The sequence below is a fragment of the Hyla sarda genome, chromosome 4 (genome assembly GCF_029499605.1).
Source record: "Hyla sarda isolate aHylSar1 chromosome 4, aHylSar1.hap1, whole genome shotgun sequence".
Taxonomy (NCBI): Eukaryota; Metazoa; Chordata; class Amphibia; order Anura; family Hylidae; genus Hyla; species Hyla sarda.
The window spans coordinates 294105803-294123833 of NC_079192.1; the positions used below are offsets into that span (position 1 = coordinate 294105803).

General features: G+C 48.2%; 1 protein-coding gene across 10 annotated transcripts in view; it reads left to right on the forward strand.

The window, feature by feature from the left end:
• LOC130369371 (uncharacterized) overlaps positions 1-18031 on the forward strand; it is a 367785-nt gene that overhangs the window by 209704 nt on the left and 140050 nt on the right. For all 10 annotated transcript variants that reach the window (XM_056574542.1, XM_056574545.1, XM_056574543.1 and 7 more), the window contains one exon: positions 11578-11710. In XM_056574542.1, coding sequence (XP_056430517.1) covers positions 11578-11710 — 133 coding nt within the window. The remainder of the gene's footprint in view (positions 1-11577; positions 11711-18031) is intronic.

Consider the following 18031-nt stretch of genomic DNA (forward strand, 5'->3'; position numbering starts at 1 on the left):
CTGCAGGATGACCTGTATTGCTTGGTCAATGGATGAATATTTCATTTAGTATTCGTCTGACGGAATTAGGGCGTTAATGCTGGGTATAATAGAAGAGGAAGGAGCTGAGAGATCATAGATTAATCTCTTTTTATTAGAGAATTTACCAGTAGCCAGCCCCAGCGGGCTGACTCTCCAGGCAGAAAAGGGGGACACATCAAATGGACCAATCATGAAGCCTTTGGTCAGCTCAGACTTGTTCAAACCGGAGACGACCTCGGGCTCTGCAAGGGCTAACATCAGGTTGGGGCACTCATATGTGCATTGAGGAAGGGCGACCAAGCCCGTGTGGAAGCCGTCACAGAAACCTGCCACCAACCAATTGACCCAGTTGGGATCGGGGTGACTGGCGAGGACCCTGGCGAGGACCTGGACCCAGACCACGCCTAGTCATGCACGAGAGCCCTTTTGGGAGCAGATTGAGCTGGGATGAGCCCTGTAGCATATGAAGCATATATGAAGCAATCTGCAACTACTGAACTGGCAGGTGGAGAGATTAAAGTTGTTGCAGATCTGGGTTTTTCCCAGATACCTCACAGGTCTGCCCAGCCCAGTGGCGTACCAAGGGGGGGGGGGAGTGGTGCGGCCCGCCCCGGGTGCCACTCTCAAGGGGCGTGCCAGGGGCGGACTGACCCGCCGCCGCCGCTGCTGAGGTCCGGGACACTTGTCCCAGATCCCCAGCAGACAGCGGTGCCTTCTCCTGCATGCGCGATACACGCACATAGAGGAGAAGGCGTCCCCTCTGTGTGAGCCGTATCTGCAGCTACACAGAGGAGACGTGACCTCCGCCCCCACGCAGCACGCAGTACAGGCGCCGGTGACGTCACTCAGCAGCGCCTGTACTGTGGAGGGGAGAAGACGCGGGCCCTGCAGATGAGGAGATCGCTGAGTGGGATATCAGGTGAGCATCCTTTTTTTTTTGCTCTACATTTACCTATGGGCAAGGGGGTTGCTCTGCATTTACCTATAGGGAAGGGGGGGGGGGTGCTCTGCATTTACCTATAGGGAAGGGGGGGTGCTCTGCATTTACCTATAGGGAAGGGGGGGAGAGAGGGGGTGCTCTGCATTTACCTATAGGGAAGATGGGGGAAAGGGGGGGGTGCTCTTATTTACATATAGGGAAGGGGGAGGGGGTGCTCTGCATATACCTCTAGGGAAGGGGAGGAGAGGGGGGGTTGCTCTGCATATACCTAGGGCTGGGCGGTATGACCATATATGTGTATCATGGTATTTTTTTAACTTACGGTGGTTCCACGGTATATAACGATATTTCCCCCCCCCCCCAAAATCAATTGACCCGTCAGCGCTGCTTCTCCACCCCCCCCCCCCCCAAAATCATGTTACCCGCCAGCACTGTTCTGCTCGCCCCAATTAATGATCAGCCCAGCAGGGTACTACTCACATATGTCAAGCACTGCCCTCCTCCTCTTTGTTGGGGGCCCGCCGGCGATGGAACTCACTGTACGCCAGTGGTCTCCAACCTGCGGACCTCCAGTTGTTGCAAAACTACAACTCCCAGCATGCCCGCACATGCTGGGAGTTGTAGTTTTGCAACAGCTGGAGGTCCGCAGGTTGGAGACCACTACTGTACGCTGTATACGGCTTCATATATGACAGTGGGCTCAGCCTATCACTGGCAGGTGCGGGGCATCGCTCTGGCCGGTGATAGGCTGACGGCTGTCCGGCGTTCCCGTCCCCAGCGACGTGGGTGAGTTAAAAGTTTATTTTCTGTATCTTTTGCAGCCCGGGCATAGGTATACAGCGTACAGTGGTCTCAAACCTGCGGACCTCCAGCTGTTGCAAAACTACAACTCCCAGTATGCCCGGACAGCCGTTGGCTGTCCGGGCATGCTGGGAGTTGTAGTTTTGCAACAACTGGAGGTCCGCAGGGTGGAGACCACTGGCGTACAGAGAGTTCCATCGCCGGCTGTTCGGGCATGCTGGGAGTTGTAGTTTTGCATCATCTGGAGGTCTGCAGGTTGGAGACCACTGGCGTACAGTATAGAGTTCCAGCGCCCGGCAGCCCCCCACAAAGAGGAGGGCAGTGCTTGACATATGTGAGTAGTACCCAGCTGGGCTGATCATTAATTGGGGGGAGCAGAACAGTGCTGGCGGATAACATAGGATTAGATCCCCGATGTGGGGACAGCGCTGTGCTAGGCTGATAATACATTCCCGGGGGGAGGGGCCCAACCGGTATTGCAGTATGGGGGAAAATCCATATTGTGCAGCCCAAAAAATGTGGTATTCGGTATGAACCGGTATACCGCCCAGCCCTAGATATACCTATGGGAAAGAGGGGGGGGGGGGGGGTGTAGCTCTGCATATACCTATGGGAAAGAGGGGGGGGGTGTAGCTCTACATATACCTATGGGGAAGAGGGGGTGGGGGGTTTAGCTCTGCATATACCTATGGGAAAGAGGGGGGGTGTAACTCTGAGGGGGTTACCTGGCTATCTACCTACCTGCCCTTTTACTGTGCAGGACACCAAGGAGGGCATTATTACAGTTTGTGGGCCTATAGATGGGAAGATTGTGTAGAGGAGGGCACTGAAAATATGCAGAGTCTGACATGTTTTTCCTGCAGATGTTAAGAGATCCACATGGCGGTCTTATCCGGACGGAGAAGAAAAGGAAAGAGGACGCCGCTGATCAGAAAATAAGTAATTGTGAGTCCCAAAATGTAACTGTAATCGCTTATATGGTATACAGATCCTGTGTACAGCTGATATCTACCGCCATATGGTCCTGTATATAATCACTTATATGGTATACACATCCTGTGTACAGCTGATATCTACCGCCATATGGTCCTGTATATAATCACTTATATTGTATACAGATCCTGTATAGTATACTGGTCTGTATATAGTGGTTTTATACAGTATGGCGGTATTATCCAGTTATTGTGTGGTGGTATATATTTACTCCTTATATACCAGTATTATTGGTTATAGAAATTTACCTACGTTAAAGTGTTTCTTACATATATAAATTTTAGCTTATTGTGTGTGGGATTTGGGTGGAATAGGAGTGTGGCAGAAGATTAACGAGCTGCAGGGGCCCTTGCTTTCTTTTTGGTCCGGGGCCCCGAGTTTTGTCAGTCCGCTCCTGGGGGGAGGGGAGGGAGGGGGTGTAATTAAGGGGGGTGCGTGTGTGTGTGTGTGTGTGTGGGGGGGGGGGGGTGCCAAACAAAGGGTCCGCCCCAGGTGCCAAATGCTCTAGGTACGCCCCTGGCCCAGCCTGTGCAGGGCGGGTGTGTTTCTCTGAACCGGCGATGTGTAGGGACCGGAGCCCCTGCTGGAGCCAGGTTCCCCTAGGTCGCTGCTCCGGGGACACCAGTTGGACGGGTGGGTGGTGACCCCCACACAAAGTGCAGGAGGGAGCTTTCATGCCTGCGAAATGTTCACAATACAACTCCGTGTCTATGGCCCCCCAGTTGGTCACATAATTGAATTGTTTGTAGGCTGCTGCTGCTTTAGCCGAGAATGCCTTGCGGTATTCATAGAACGTGGTTCCCCGGTATTTGTGAGCCATCTGCATTACTCTATGGAGGTACAGGTCTAACTCCTCCAAGCCGCCAGGGCTGACGGAGCAGACGACATCCCTGAAGAGTCCGAAAGCCAGTGTGAACTCGGTGACGTTCAATGACCTGCTGAGCCTAGCGTCCTTGCTTTTGAAGGTGACTGCTAGCTCACCACAGGCGACAGTTTTGGTATCTTTGATGTCAGTTGTGGCAATGAGCAGGGAAGCAAGGTTAATATCCTTGCCCTCAAGAATGTCTTTTTTGATGGGCGCTGGTATGAAGTGCGTGGGTGTGATGTTGGGTGGAGGTTGTGGTGTACCTGAAGGCGTAGCCTGAGAGGTAGAAGCCGTGGGTGGTGATACAACTGGGGCTGCTTCGCCACTTTTGGAAAGCTCCATGAGGTCCAGTCTGGCCTGGAAGCCTGACACTGACGCTAGGATGTCCGCCATCATTGTGTGGAGCTGTGATAGGGGGCGCTTGACGCCTGGGCCTGAGACGCTTCCTGTCTACCCCTGGGCGCTTGATCCACGTTAAGCATGCTGAACAACTCGCCCTTCCTGGCCGAGGCTGGAAAGGGGATGCCCCTTCTCCTCAGCTCCTCCATCAGCCTGGGGATGGTCCAAGCCCGGAATGACGGTACGCTACCTCGGTCGGAAGCCCTGGCAGGGGTTTCCGGGACAGAGAGGGCATCCTCTGTATTGGAGGGGTGAGACATGCCTCTAGCCGAACCTAACCGGGCCAGTGAAGGGTGCTGGTGGGGGAAAGGAACAGATGACTAATGTGACTTATGCAAACTGAACCACCGTGCCTAGCTACTAAGTTGACACAAACCTGCTGGATATCCTGAGCTGTTATGACGCACGGGAGCCTTGACGGCACGGCCTGACTTTTAAGCTGTGGATATTATATGAGACAATTAGCGTAATACATGAGTGCGATAAACTAGAGGGTGTGGGAGACGGAGGAATGTCGTAATAGCTGAGACTATGTGTACGCCGTTGTGCTGAAGAAGAGTCAGAACGGCATAGGCAGAGGACCCCGCTGAAGACGTGTCAGATAAGGTGATCCTCTGCCTAAAGTTATGTCATATTGCGCTGAATGAGTCAGGTACAATATGTACACCATGCCCCGACTGATGTGGAGTCAGACCGGAGTCTGGATGGTGAGTGTGAGAGGACGCACGTGGCACTGAAGCATGTCAGGAGCAGCGTCATGAGTGACATCGGGGTGTATACCCGTGGATGTGTGAACGTGAAATACGGAAGGCATGAGTGGGTTATGGGGGTGCAGTATTTTTTATTTTTTTTGTATACCTCGAGCTGAAAGCTGAGAGGAAAATCGTTTGAAGGGAAACTCTAACACCAACAACCAACTAGACAACCTGAAACCAAAACATGGAATAACATTGAACTGCCGAATCGACTGACCCGACAGTTGAGTTTTAGATTTATTTGGAAGCATAGCGGGCAATGAGGTCTCCAGTAGCTACCTTGCACCGTGTGGTAAATACGGGCGGTACAGTATATATATATATATATATATAATTCATACATACACAGCAACTAAGTAAAGAAACCACGGCTGGTCCGCTACAACATAACACTACCAACAAAATAGAACCAGATCATGTAAAATGACTTTTATTAACACATATGCAAAAAATACATACAATAAAAATAAGAAGAGAATAAAATAAGGCACTACAATGGCAGTCACAGAACATGGGAGCAGGCAAGTGGTGTGGCCCTACATGGAGTACAGGGAATAGCTGGTGTGCCATAGAAAATGCAAATGTAAACATGGAAGAGGTCACTGGATATTATTACAAGATGGCTATAAACATATAGCTAACAATTAATGTAACAGTGACACATCAAAGAATGTCCTAAATGGGAAAGAGTACAATAAACAGAGAGTAACCAAGGGAGAAATGAATGAGACACCATAAAGTCCTCCTGCCATGCAGCCACACACCTACCTCCTCCTACCCCAACGTACGTTTCGCCTGTGCTTCGTCAGGGGGCGTGTCTAAACCTCCTGCCAGGTGGGTATATATATCATCACTCCACCAATGGTGTCCCTCCTCTAGATGATTGATAGCTGTCTAATCCAATAGGAGGCCTTCATTGCCCCTCATACCACTGGCCCTACCTCTCTATCTGATCGCCAGTAATAAGTCACACCTGTCTCTCTCACCTCCTAGTATGGTGCTGTGTAATGAGATGCGACTAGCGCATCATCACTGCGCGCCGCAATTGGAGAAGTACTGCACTGGATGAGCTCAAAGACTTCCTGGTCACATGACCAGAGACCGGTCATTTGATCCCGCATCATCACTGGGCAGTCACATGATCGGAGGTTTCTCTCTATTTATTGTATTCTTTCCCATTTAGGACATTCTTTGATGTGTCACTGTTACATTAATTGTTACCTATATGTTTATAGCCATCTTGTAATAATATCCAGTGACCTCTTCCATGTTTACATTTGCATTTTCTATGGTACACCAGCTATTCCCTGTACTCCATGTAGGGCCACACCACTTGCCTGCTCCCATCTTCTGTGACTGCCATTGTAGTGCCTTATTTTATTCTCTTCTTATTTTTATTGTATGTATTTTTTGCATATGTGTTAATAAAAGTCATTTTACATGATCTGGTTCTATTTTGTTGGTAGTGATATATAAACATTTCATCATTTTTTTTTTTGATACCTAAAGCTGGAAGTTGAAAGGGAAACCACTTGTAGGGGCTTTGGTAACCACGGACTCCCAGCAACAACCTGGAAATGCAGTGTGCATGCATTATTGGCCTGCTGCCAAGGAGACTGTAACGGGGGTGCACTCTGTGTGGGGTTTGGCGGTGCGGAGACCCCTCCATCCCCTCCCCCCCGGGGCTCGGGAGGTTTAGTAGAGGAAGGTGTAGACCCTGTATGAGGATCCTCCACCCCCTGGAACCCCCGCCCCTGTGCTTGTAGCCCCCACTGAGGCCCAACGCAGGGGGCAGGAGTGAACTCAGTGGGCAGGAGGGAACTGTGCCCCCATGAAGTGCTGGCAGACACCTGACTGTCATTGTCTGCCACACTCATATGTTTTATTTATAACACATACACTTTTTTTTTTTTCGGCCTGGGCCTGGCGGCGAGGCGTTTCCCCGCCGCCAAGTTCCCCAACCGGACTGTTCCGCTGACTCCCTCTCCGCCCGTACGGTGTGTGGCGGCAGGGAGGGCCGGCGAGAGAGTCGGGGGAGACATGCCGGGAGACCTGAGAGGGGGGAGAGTGCAAGGCCCGGCGGGAGGACGAATGAACGGCGCCTGTGCCCGGACCGACCTCCCCCACGGCAAGTGACATGAGGCGGCGCTGGGGGAGTGACGTCATCCGCCGGGGCCGCAAAACCCCGCCCCCACCGCCATGCAGCCAAGCGTAGCCAGCAAGCTGAGTGAGGGACGGAGGAACGGGCCCGGCACGAGGACACTTCACCCCGGGCAGGCGAGCGCATGCAGGGGAGCAGAAAAAGGTAAGGGGAGCGGAGCCCCGCGGTTGCCCTGGGGAACCCGGACTCCCAGTGGCGGCGGCAAGGCCGGTGGGATGCTCCGGGAGTGCAGGGAAGGGGCACAGAAACAGGCACAAGAGGGAGCAAATGGAGAAGGAGGAGACACACATGGAGCCGGGAGCCGGCCCTTACCTGGGACACCTCACAGAGGACGGGGGATAGGAACCACCAACAACGACTACTCACTCCGGGAACATATGACCTAATACGGTAGACTACTAGAGCACTACCGCCAATGATACATACGCCCCTACCTGTGGGAGAGGGGTGGTTTTATACCCCACCCCACTCCCACAAATGCAGCCAATTAGGCTTTTAACATGTGCTGTGGGGGATACAAAGAAGACTTTTGGGGGAATTTGTCAATAGTTTTTGGCAAAAAAGTGTTTCAAACATTTGAGCAAAAAATCTGCCTTTTTTTTACCCTGTGCTTTGTGCAAAAAATAAAAATGCTGCACAAATATTTTTGACTTTTTTACACTTTGTATTGTACCTTTGTATTGTAACCGGTTCTAGTTTTCATAACCTATTATAACCAAGCTGATATGAAGTAGATGACATAGTTAGACATTTATAAGATTGATGCAATTTAAATAAAAGAATCCCTTTACTAGTCCAGTCATAAAAATAGTATGTGCCTCCAGCTATGCCTCTTTAACCTCAAGCTATGTCCATGTCATTGAAAGGTCAAGAACTGCGCCACCATAGAATGAGGTCTGTAACAAAACAGCCAGTCTTATTGCATTGCCGCCCCCATTCCCCCCTTATTTTTTACAATGTGACATCTCAGTCAGCCCATCTTTCCATATTGTGAGTGAAAGCATGTGTTCCTCTGTCTGGAATACACACACAGTGGGTGTGGACAAACAGGAGCTAAAAGTATACACACTCCTTGCTTTCCCCAATGCTTCTTTCCCATTGTCAGGAATGACAACTACCTCATTTCCTATAGAAAAGAAACAGCAATAAATACTTCACTGTTTTAGGGAAGGGATGTTTACTATTGTATTTGCATGGTGTAAAAAACCTTTAGGATCATGTTGTCTCATATGAGTAACTTCAGACCATATATACTGTATTCTATTGAATTTTTGAATTGTCTTCTTGTATGTATGGGATAAACAAAATAGACAAGTTCATTTGGATGTATATCTAAAATGATCTTTTGGGCAGTGCGCACAAAAAAAGTGAAAAAAAATAAAGCAGTAAGCATGTACCGTGTACCGTATTTTTCACCCTATAGGATGCTCCGGCATATAAGACGCACCCAATTTTAAATGAGGAAAATCTAGAATACAATGTAAAGTATAGGTCACAGTGATCTTCAACCAGCAGACCTCCAGATGTTGCAAAACTACAACTCCCAGCATTCCCTGACAGCCGTCGGCTGTCCAGGCATGCCAGGAGTTGTAGTTTTGCAACATCTGGAGGTCCACAGGTTGAAGACCACTGGTATAGGAGGTAATACTCACGTGTCCCCACTGCTCCGGTCCTGTCACCGCTGCCCTGAATGTCGCCCTCCATTGCTCTCGCCACGTCCCCTGGGTGTCCCCGTAGCTCTGGAACGTCTCTGCTGCCCTGTATCCTCGCTCTCCGTCGCTGCCATCACGTCGCTACACACGCAGCTACGCACGCCGCTCCTATTGGATGACGGGGGCGGTGTGTGCGACGACGTGATGACGACGAATGAGAGCGCCGGCCATGCAGGGGATCCCGGCATGGAGCAGACACCGAGGAGGCAGGTAAGGTCCCTCCCGGTGCAGCCGGGTTAGTGTCACTTTCGCTTCAGAGGCGGTGGTCAGCTTTGATCGCCGCGTCTGAAGGGTTAATACAGGGCATCACTGCGATCGGTGATGTCCTGTATTAGCCGCGGGTCCCGGCCCGCCGCGATAGGTGTGTATTCACCGTATATGACGCACCAACTTTTCCCGCCCAGTTTTGGGGAAGAAAAAGTGCATCTTATACAGCAAAAAATGCAGTATATGCCTTAATGTTTAAAGTATTACTGTCATTAACTTTTAACATGTCGATCAGATATGTGAAAAGTTATTGATCGCACCAAGTCTCAGTTGTGAGACCTGTTGCGATCGTGAGTTATTAGCTGGGGAAGCGGCTGGTGGAGAGATCCATACATTTCTCTCCATAGACTTCAATGCAGAGAAATGGATGGATCTCTCGGCCAGCAAGGAAGCAAAGCATAATGCTGCAGGTCACAGCGGGTCTGATCAAAATGACCAAAGTATCAGGTAATGGGTGGGATTATACAGTCAGGGGTGTTTATTAGGCATACATGCAACTAAATGTACAACATTCACAGTTCCTGACTGTATAACCCCACCATGACCTCATATTCACTCATATATTAAAGGGGTACACCAGTGGAATTTTTTTTTTATCAACTGGGAAGTTAAACAGATTTGTAAATTACTTCTATTAAAAAAATCTTTACCCTTCCAGTACTTATTAGCAGCTGTATGCTACAGAGGAAATTATTTTCTTTTTGAATTTCTTTTTTGTCTTGTCCACAGTGCTCTCCTGACACCTGATGCCGTATCAGGAACTGCCCAGAGCAGGAGAAAATCCCCATAGCAAACCTATGCTGCTCTGGACAGTTCCTGTCATGGACAGAGGTGTCAGCAGAGAGCACAGTGGACAAGACAAAAAAGAAATTAAAAAAGAAAATAATAATTTTCTCTTTAGTATACAGTTGCTAATAAGTACTGAAAGGATTAAGATTTTTAAATAGAAGTAATTTACAAATAGGTTTAACTTTCTGGCACCAATTCATTTAAAAAATAAAAAAAAGTTTTTTCACCGGAGTACCCCTTTAATATTAGTGATATTATTAATATTAAGTTCAAATCCATTTGACTGATTCCCTAATTTGTTAGATAAAAGACAAACCCTCATAGCTCAGGAATAGGAGGACAGATCTAGAAACTGTAAGAATGTATGTGATCAGGGCACCCTAAGCTATTTAATGTCAGTAAAACCTAAATATTTTGGAGTTTGCCACATGTCCTCTTTATGTAGATTATTATATATTTTTATTATATAACGTTTATTTCTCATTTTATTTATATTTTTCTGTAACTGGCTTCTACCAGACAATTATTTCTCCATAAACATTCTAAATATTGAAAATGTTGCTAAATAATAATATATTTAGACACGTCTACCCATGGTGGCACCAGCTGTAAATATGGCTCTACGTTTGTTCGACCTTGAAGCTGAAGCATTTTCTGGAATTGCTATATAGAACTGTATGTTGTGAGGTCATGTGGGTAATAATACTATATAAAGCATAAATTTACTACAGGCGGTTTACAGAACTGTGCAATAAAACTATATTTTACTATAACTGTGAGATTATGACCGGCACACTTTAAGTTATTTTAAATAATGATGATGTGTGGTATCCACAGCTGATCGGGAGAAAGAGGCAGATCTACAGATACAGCCACTTGTTACTACAGTTTAGAATGCATACGTAAAAAAAAAATCTTAATTTATAAAACATTTAGGGGAGATATACTAAGAATAGTGTTTCACATACCTGTCTTGTAAACTCCCGCTCCTGTTGGGTTTGGCAATTCATACAGCTGCTGCTCATGCACCACATGTAGAGATCTATGCTAACACTGAGCTAGCATAGATTTCCACTTTAGTTCACAGGAGTAAACTATAATAAAAGTGTGTGCCCATAAACACCCTACCTCTTTTTACTGTAAAGCCTCTTAAACCCATGTATTTGTTTATATACAGCCTGTTCAAAATAAGTTAGGGTCATTCACACCACTGTCAATGGTTTCCATAAAACCATGACACAACCTGCAACTGGCAGACCCCATTGGCCTGGGATCTGTTGTTTAAAGATTACATTTCATGATCTTGTAAAATGTTATAATTCTCCCAGTTCACTGCCCCCATCATGATAAACCACCCCTCTGCCTTTATTTTTTATTAGTTTTTAGTTTTCTAACTCTTGCTCTGTATTTTGTGCTCAGTCTAAGATTCACAGACTGGGAAGACATGACATGACATCATCTGAAACCATACAGGGGAGAACTTCCTCCCTCACTCTGCTACACACAGCCCAGAGCAGTTCAGTGTGAGATGAGCTACGATTGGCTAAAGCTGCACAGCCCCCCCTCCCCCTCAGCACTTCAGACTGCATTTCCTGATTTTGGACTTCTGCCAGGCCAGCAGGAGTCCAAAGACTGTGCAAGATATGGGGGGGGGGAGTGGTCTGGACAAGTAGGGAGACACCTAGTGGCAGCTTTATTGAACACAAATAAAACATAGAAAACTTCATTTTTTTTTAAAGAAAAAAACATTTGAAAGATTTTTTATTTACCATATGGAGTGCAAAAAATGTATTTTTAATGACAGTGCCCATTTAAGTTAAAAACCAATGGTCATACTATGTTAAATACTTTGTTTTGTTTGCCTCCTTTTGTAGCTTACAAGTGATGAAGACATGGAGTTTAAAATCCAAGAAGAGCTGTGCCAAGAAATGGAAAGTTATTTAAATATTTCCAGTAACAAGCATTGCCAAAGTTCTCTGGATATAAATGATGCACATGATATAAAAGGTATTTACTATAAAAATACTATACAAAAATTATATGTTGTGGGCAATGTCGTTTTCTAACAGCTTATATAAAAGTAATAGCTATTCTATGGCCATTCTTAGAAAACGTAATTTCCCACATCTCTTTTCTTCTTGTTACCACTTCAGTTTGTGTGTTCCACGTCTCTGTATAGCCACACAGAGGAGGGGATATTTTGGTGGTTTTATAATATAATGTGTCTTTATTTTACTAAGGATGGCTTACATTGGTCTTTAGCTCTGTGTTATGATGCAGTCTCTCCTCAGGGCCCTAGGTACAGCTCTAGACACTAACCCTGAATTTGCCCCTTTTAATTCCTTATTGCATTCCACTATACACATATGGCTACAGTGTGTTGGGGGAGTATGGAACAGGTTCAGGAAGTCACCCGCTTCATACCCTGCAGCTCACAGCCACTTATATTCAACACACTAGATGGCACAGTTAATGGCGACACTAGCATTTAGGTGGTTAGAAGCCACATGCTGTATAAAAAAAAAAAAAAACCTGATCCTCGAGTCAATCACATGGTGCCAATTGGTTTTCATGGCAACCAGGGGCCTTTGCAGGTGCCATGATAGGAGTCCTTTTTTAGTCTGAAATAGCCAATATAATAGCAGATCACCAGCTTGATAGTTCTCACTAATGCAGTACGAGCGATCAAGTGAACACATGCTAAAGTCCTCTATATTAACTATTTAAATCCCCTATCATAACACATAATTGGTATCAACATGTCCGGAAATATTCAAATTCATGAAATTTTATGTTATCCATGTTATATAATTTACCCCGCATGGAGGGGACCAAAAAAAATACCCAATGCCAGAATTTTTGTTTTTTGGTCACCTCGCATCCTCGGTAACATGGATTAAGAAGTGATCAAAAAGTCCTATCTACCCCAAATGGAACCAATATAAACTACATCTCACTTTGCAAAAAATGAGCCCTCACAGGCCCACACCCCATAGAATGAAAAATAATATAAAAAAATATGGTCGTATTTTCACATTGGGTTCTATTGAATTCAATGTTAAAAAACTGTTTAATTTTACAGTTGTAAAATGAAGTACCAGGCTTTTTTTCCCCCTCAGTTTACTCTTGACCTACAGTAGCTAGTAGCAAATACAAATACAAAAAAGGCTAAAAGGGCCCCAAAAAAAACCCTACTCACTATCCCACCCTAAAACTTAATTTTTACTGCCCCTCTCCACCCCAGTGTGTTCTTGCAGCGGTTACGTTCCTGTGACAGGCCATATGTCCTCCCTATTCCCAGCTTTGCAGGACAAGCTGAAGGAGATCGGTGGTGGGAGCCAGCTGTCAGTCACAGCCAGAATCCTGTCTCAACCCCCGAGACTGAGCTGGTCTCACCAGTTTTAACTCCATAGATGCTGTGGTGAGTACTGATTGGGGGTCCCAATGGGTTAAAGAAAAACAATGGCAGCCTCGGGCACTGTAACGTTAGCACTGTTCTTTCAGTGCTCGGCCTGCTCAAACATCTCCTACTGTGCATGTGCTGATGATCCAAGATGGCCATTTTAATCAGCGGCACCCACGTTACCAGCAAGTACCATTGGTTAGTGCGGGTGACTCTGCTGACAGTTTTCTTTAAAGGAGATCTATGGGATTTAGCAACTTATCCCCTATACTAAGGATAGGGGATAAGTGCCAGATCACAGGGGGTCAGACCGTCGGGGCCACCCCCGATCTCCCGAAAGGCACCGGTTCTCAGCATAAATGGAGCATGTCGACCACTAGAGATGAGCGAATCGAAGTTGACGAACCCGAATTCGTTACGAATTTCATGAAAAATTTGATTGGCAACGAATATGAATATCGCCGCAATTCTATCGCGCAAATCGCTTCATTAAACTCCATTTTACAGCGTTCCAGGCTATTGGAGATCTAAGATGGTGGATCCACATGTGAGTACATGGGGCAGGGGATTATGGGAGGGCGGGAAACAGCGGCGGGAATGAAGGGCCTACATACTGTTCAAGGACAGCCGTAAGTAATCACCTGCTGCTGTTCTGCTGCTGTAATACCCTCATAAACGCACTAAGTATGTCAGGCAGAGAAGTGCCAGGACGTGCACAGAGGAGTGGCAGAGGCCTAAATCCTTCAGGCAGAGTTGGCAGCAGACTTGGGGCGAGTGGCAGCAGGAGTCGCAGCGAGAGGCCTGAGCTCCCGTTATCGGCCAGCGGTCGTGTCTCCACCAGCAACCCATCTGCCTTCGTCGATTGGTTAACACGCTCATCCACATCATCACAAGTGACATCTGACACCCCCAGTCAACAGTCGGTGGGTTCCTCAGACACAACCCTCAGTTGGCATGGCCCGGGAGCAGTCCGTGTCCTCCCATTGCCTTTGTCCTATGCTGTTCCCTCTCCTAAAGAAGTATCTTATGCTGTTTATGGTGATGAAGCCGATCGCAATTGGGAGCCAGGTGCAGAAGGGGCTTCATCATCATCAGGAGAAGAGAGTTGCAGGTTGCCCTTGAGGCAGCAAGGCGCTAGCACGGTTGTCAGTCAGCGTGGTGGCAGTAGTGGAAATTCAGGAGCCAAACGTGCCCTGGGGAGACCACCTGCTTCGCGGCAGCCTACCTTTCCGGGAGGTAGTGGAACAGGGGTTCCTGGAGACGGCGCCAGTAGCAGTCAATTAGTGCGGACTGCGGGTGGGAAAATCAGCTACTCGGTGGTATGGAAGTTTTTCATAAGGCATCCGGAGGAGGTTCACGTAGCCACATGCAAGATCTGTCGGCAGAAGGTGAAGCGTGGCCAGGGTCCCAATGTCGGCACCACGGCCCTGCGTCAACACATGCTTCGCCACCATAAAGCGGCCTGGGAGAACCATGGCTCCGATGTAGTGGTCCAGCCTGCTGCATCACCCAGTGGCCATCCGCTCCCTGCTTCATCCAGCCAAGGCTCCTCCACCTCAGCCGAAGGGAGCTGTGTGTCAAACCCTCCTTCTGTCGCTCCTACTTCTCCCGATTTTAGTCAGCCATTCCGCCGACAATCCATCGGCGAAGCCATGTCCAAGAGACAACAGCATGCGCCCACTCTTCCAACGGCGCAGAAGTTGAATGTGCTCCTGTCCAAGTTGCTGGTGTTGCAGTCCTTCCCTTTTCAAGTGGTGGACTCTGCACCTTTCAGAGAATTGATGGCTTGTGCCGAGCCGTCCTTTTTTTTGCAAAGAAGGCAGTACCAGCCCTGCATAAATTTGTACAAGAGAAGGTGGGCAAGTCCTTGAGCCTGTCGGTGTGTTCAAAAGTGCACGGCAGCGCCGACATGTGGAGCTGTAACTATGGGCAGGGACAATACTTGTCTTTACGGCCCACTGGGGAAATGTGGTTCTTGCACAGCCACAACAGCAACTTGGGCAGGTCACACCGCTTCCTCCTCCATGCTCTCGCTCCCAGGCAGTTGGTCCTGTTACAGCGTGCGACGCCGCCTACTTATCCTCCACCGTGTCCTCAGCCTCCACTGCATGTCCAAATCTTGGTGGCCCTTCATCGTACTCTGTGTGTAGGGCACGGCGGTGTCAAGCTGTTCTTCACATGGTTTGCCTTGGCGAACTGAGTCACACAGGGGAGGAACTGCTAAACTTCATTCGTAAAGAAATCCGAGTATGGCTTACTCCACGAAATCTGGAAATGGGAACCATGGTAACCAACAACGGGAAGAACATCGCGTCCGCGCTGCGACAAGGAAGTGTGAAACATGCGCCCTGCATGGCACACATGTTGAATCTAGTTGTCAAGCACTTCCTCAAGTCTTCACCCCATTTGCAAAACATCCTGAAAATGGCAAGGAAACTGTGCATGCACTTCAGCCACTCGTACACCGCCAAGCACACCTTCCTTGAGCTGCAGCATCAGAATGGTATCCCACAACATAGTCTTATTTGTGACGTTGCCTCACGTTGGAATTCCACCCTCCATATGTTGGACAGACTATACGAACAAAGAAAAGCCATCACCGATTTCTTGATGATCCAAGCAGACAGGAGTACTCCCCTGTGTAACTTCAATGTGAACCAGTGGCAGCTCATACGTGACACCTGCCGTTTGCTGAGGCCCTTTGAGGAAGCCACATTATTTGTGAGTCGCCTGGATTACGCCATGAACGACGTAATTCCACTCCTACATTTCCTACAACAAATGATTGAAACCATGGCTGGTCACGGCAATGGAGACGTTGCGCCTACATCTCAAGGCTACATGAGCCCTGTGGGGGCTGAACTGGAGGAGGAGGATGATGAGGGGCAGAGCACAGCACAGTTTAGGTTGGATGAGATGGCCGGTGTTTCTAGTCTTCAGACAGGAGAGGAGGAGCAGGAGCAGCCAGAGGAGCTGGAGGGTTATGAGGAAGTTGAGACAGAGGACCCAGACACACCGTGGCAGTATGCAGTGGAGATGGAGGCAGGTAGTCCCTCCGAGTCACTGGCGCAAATGGCACGATGCATGCTAAGTTGCTTGCGTAGTGACCCCCGAATTGTCAAAATTCGTCAGCGGGATGATTTCTAGATCTCCACCTTATTAGACCCTCGCTACCGTCCCAAAATGTGGGCCTTTTTTACACCCACTGAGAGGGAGGACAAACTGACCTACTACAGAGAGATTCTACGTAGTCAGTTGGCTGATGCCTATCGGCCACATGGTCCATCCACTCGCAGGTCTGACTCGGGGGGCCCTCTGCGCTCACCTTCCACTGCCATGGCTGCTGGGGAGGGGTGGGAGGAGCAGTACCAGCTCAATCAGCAGCAGCCTGAGTCTACAGTCGCTGATGAGTAGCTTTCTTCACCCGCATAGTGAAGCAACTCATCAGCAGCAGGTAGACATGGAGCAGGAACTGAACCAGCAGGTGGTGGCATACCTTGACATGGCCATGACAACAACCATTGAAGATCCGCTGGACTTCTGGGCCGCCAAACTTGATTTATGGCCACAACTAGCAGAGTTGTCCCTTGAAAAGCTGTCCTGCCCGGCCAGTAGTGTGCCATCAGAGCGGGTGTTTAGTGCGGCCGGGGCCATAGTCACCCCAAGGCGAACTCGTCTGTCCACAAAAATGTGGAGAGACTGATGTTTGTCAAGATGAATCAGGGATGGATCAGCCAAGATTTCCAGCCACCAATGCCAGATGCCTCAGAGTAGATTAACCATGCTGCTACACCAACATTTCCCAATCATAGTTGGTTATGAAACCCTCTTGGGTTATCAATTAGGGTTATGAAACCCTCTTTGGTACTGCGATTGCCTGCTCCTGGCTCATCCTGTATCTTTCAGGAACTACTTGCCTCACTGATGCTTCTGGCCTTGGGCCTTTAATTTTTGGATGTTTAGCAGTAGCTAAATAAATGCTTAATGCAAATGTCAACATTGATCTTTAAATGTAAGGGGTTATGAAACCCTCTTGGGAACTGCGAATGCCTGCTCCATACTCCTTCTGTGTCTTTGAGGAACTACTTGCCTCCCTGCCCTCAGGCCTTGGGCCTTCAATTTGTGGATGTTTAGCAGTAGCTAAATACATGCTTAATGCAAATTTCAACATTCATCTTTAAATGTAAGGGGTTGGTTATGAAACCCTCTTGGGTACTGTGATTGCCTGCTCCTGGCTCATCCTGTGTCTTTCAGGAACTACTTGCCTCACTGATGCTTCTGGCCTTGGGACTTTAATTTTTGGATGTTTAGCAGTAGTTAAATATATGCTTAATGCAAATGTCAACATTGATCTTTAAATGTAAGGGGTTATGAAACCCTCTTGGGTAGTGCGAATGCCTGCTCCATACTCATTCTGTGTCTTTCAGGAACTACTTGCCTCCCTGCCCTCAGGCCTTGGGCCTTACATTTTTGGATGTTTAGCAGTAGCTAAATACATGCTTAATGCAAATTTCAACATTCATCTTTAACCCCTTAAGGACCAAGGACGTACCGGTACGTCCTTGGTCCTGCTCTTCTGATATAACGCGGGGTTACACAGTAACCCCGCGTCATATCATGGCGGGCCCGGCGTCATAGTGAAGCCGGGACCCGCCTCTAATAGCGCGCAGCGCCGATCGCGGCGCCGCGCGCTATTAACCCTTTAGCCGCGCGCTCAAAGCTGAGCCGCGCGGCTAAAAGTGAAAGTGAAAGTTCCCGACTAGCTCAGTCGGGCTGTTCGGGATAGCCGCGGCTAATCGCGGCATCCCGAACAGCTGACAGGACAGCGGGAGGGCCCCTTCCTGCCTCCTCGCTGTCTGATCGCCGAATGACTGCTCAGTGCCTGAGATCCAGGCATGAGCAGTCATGCGGCAGAATCGTTGATC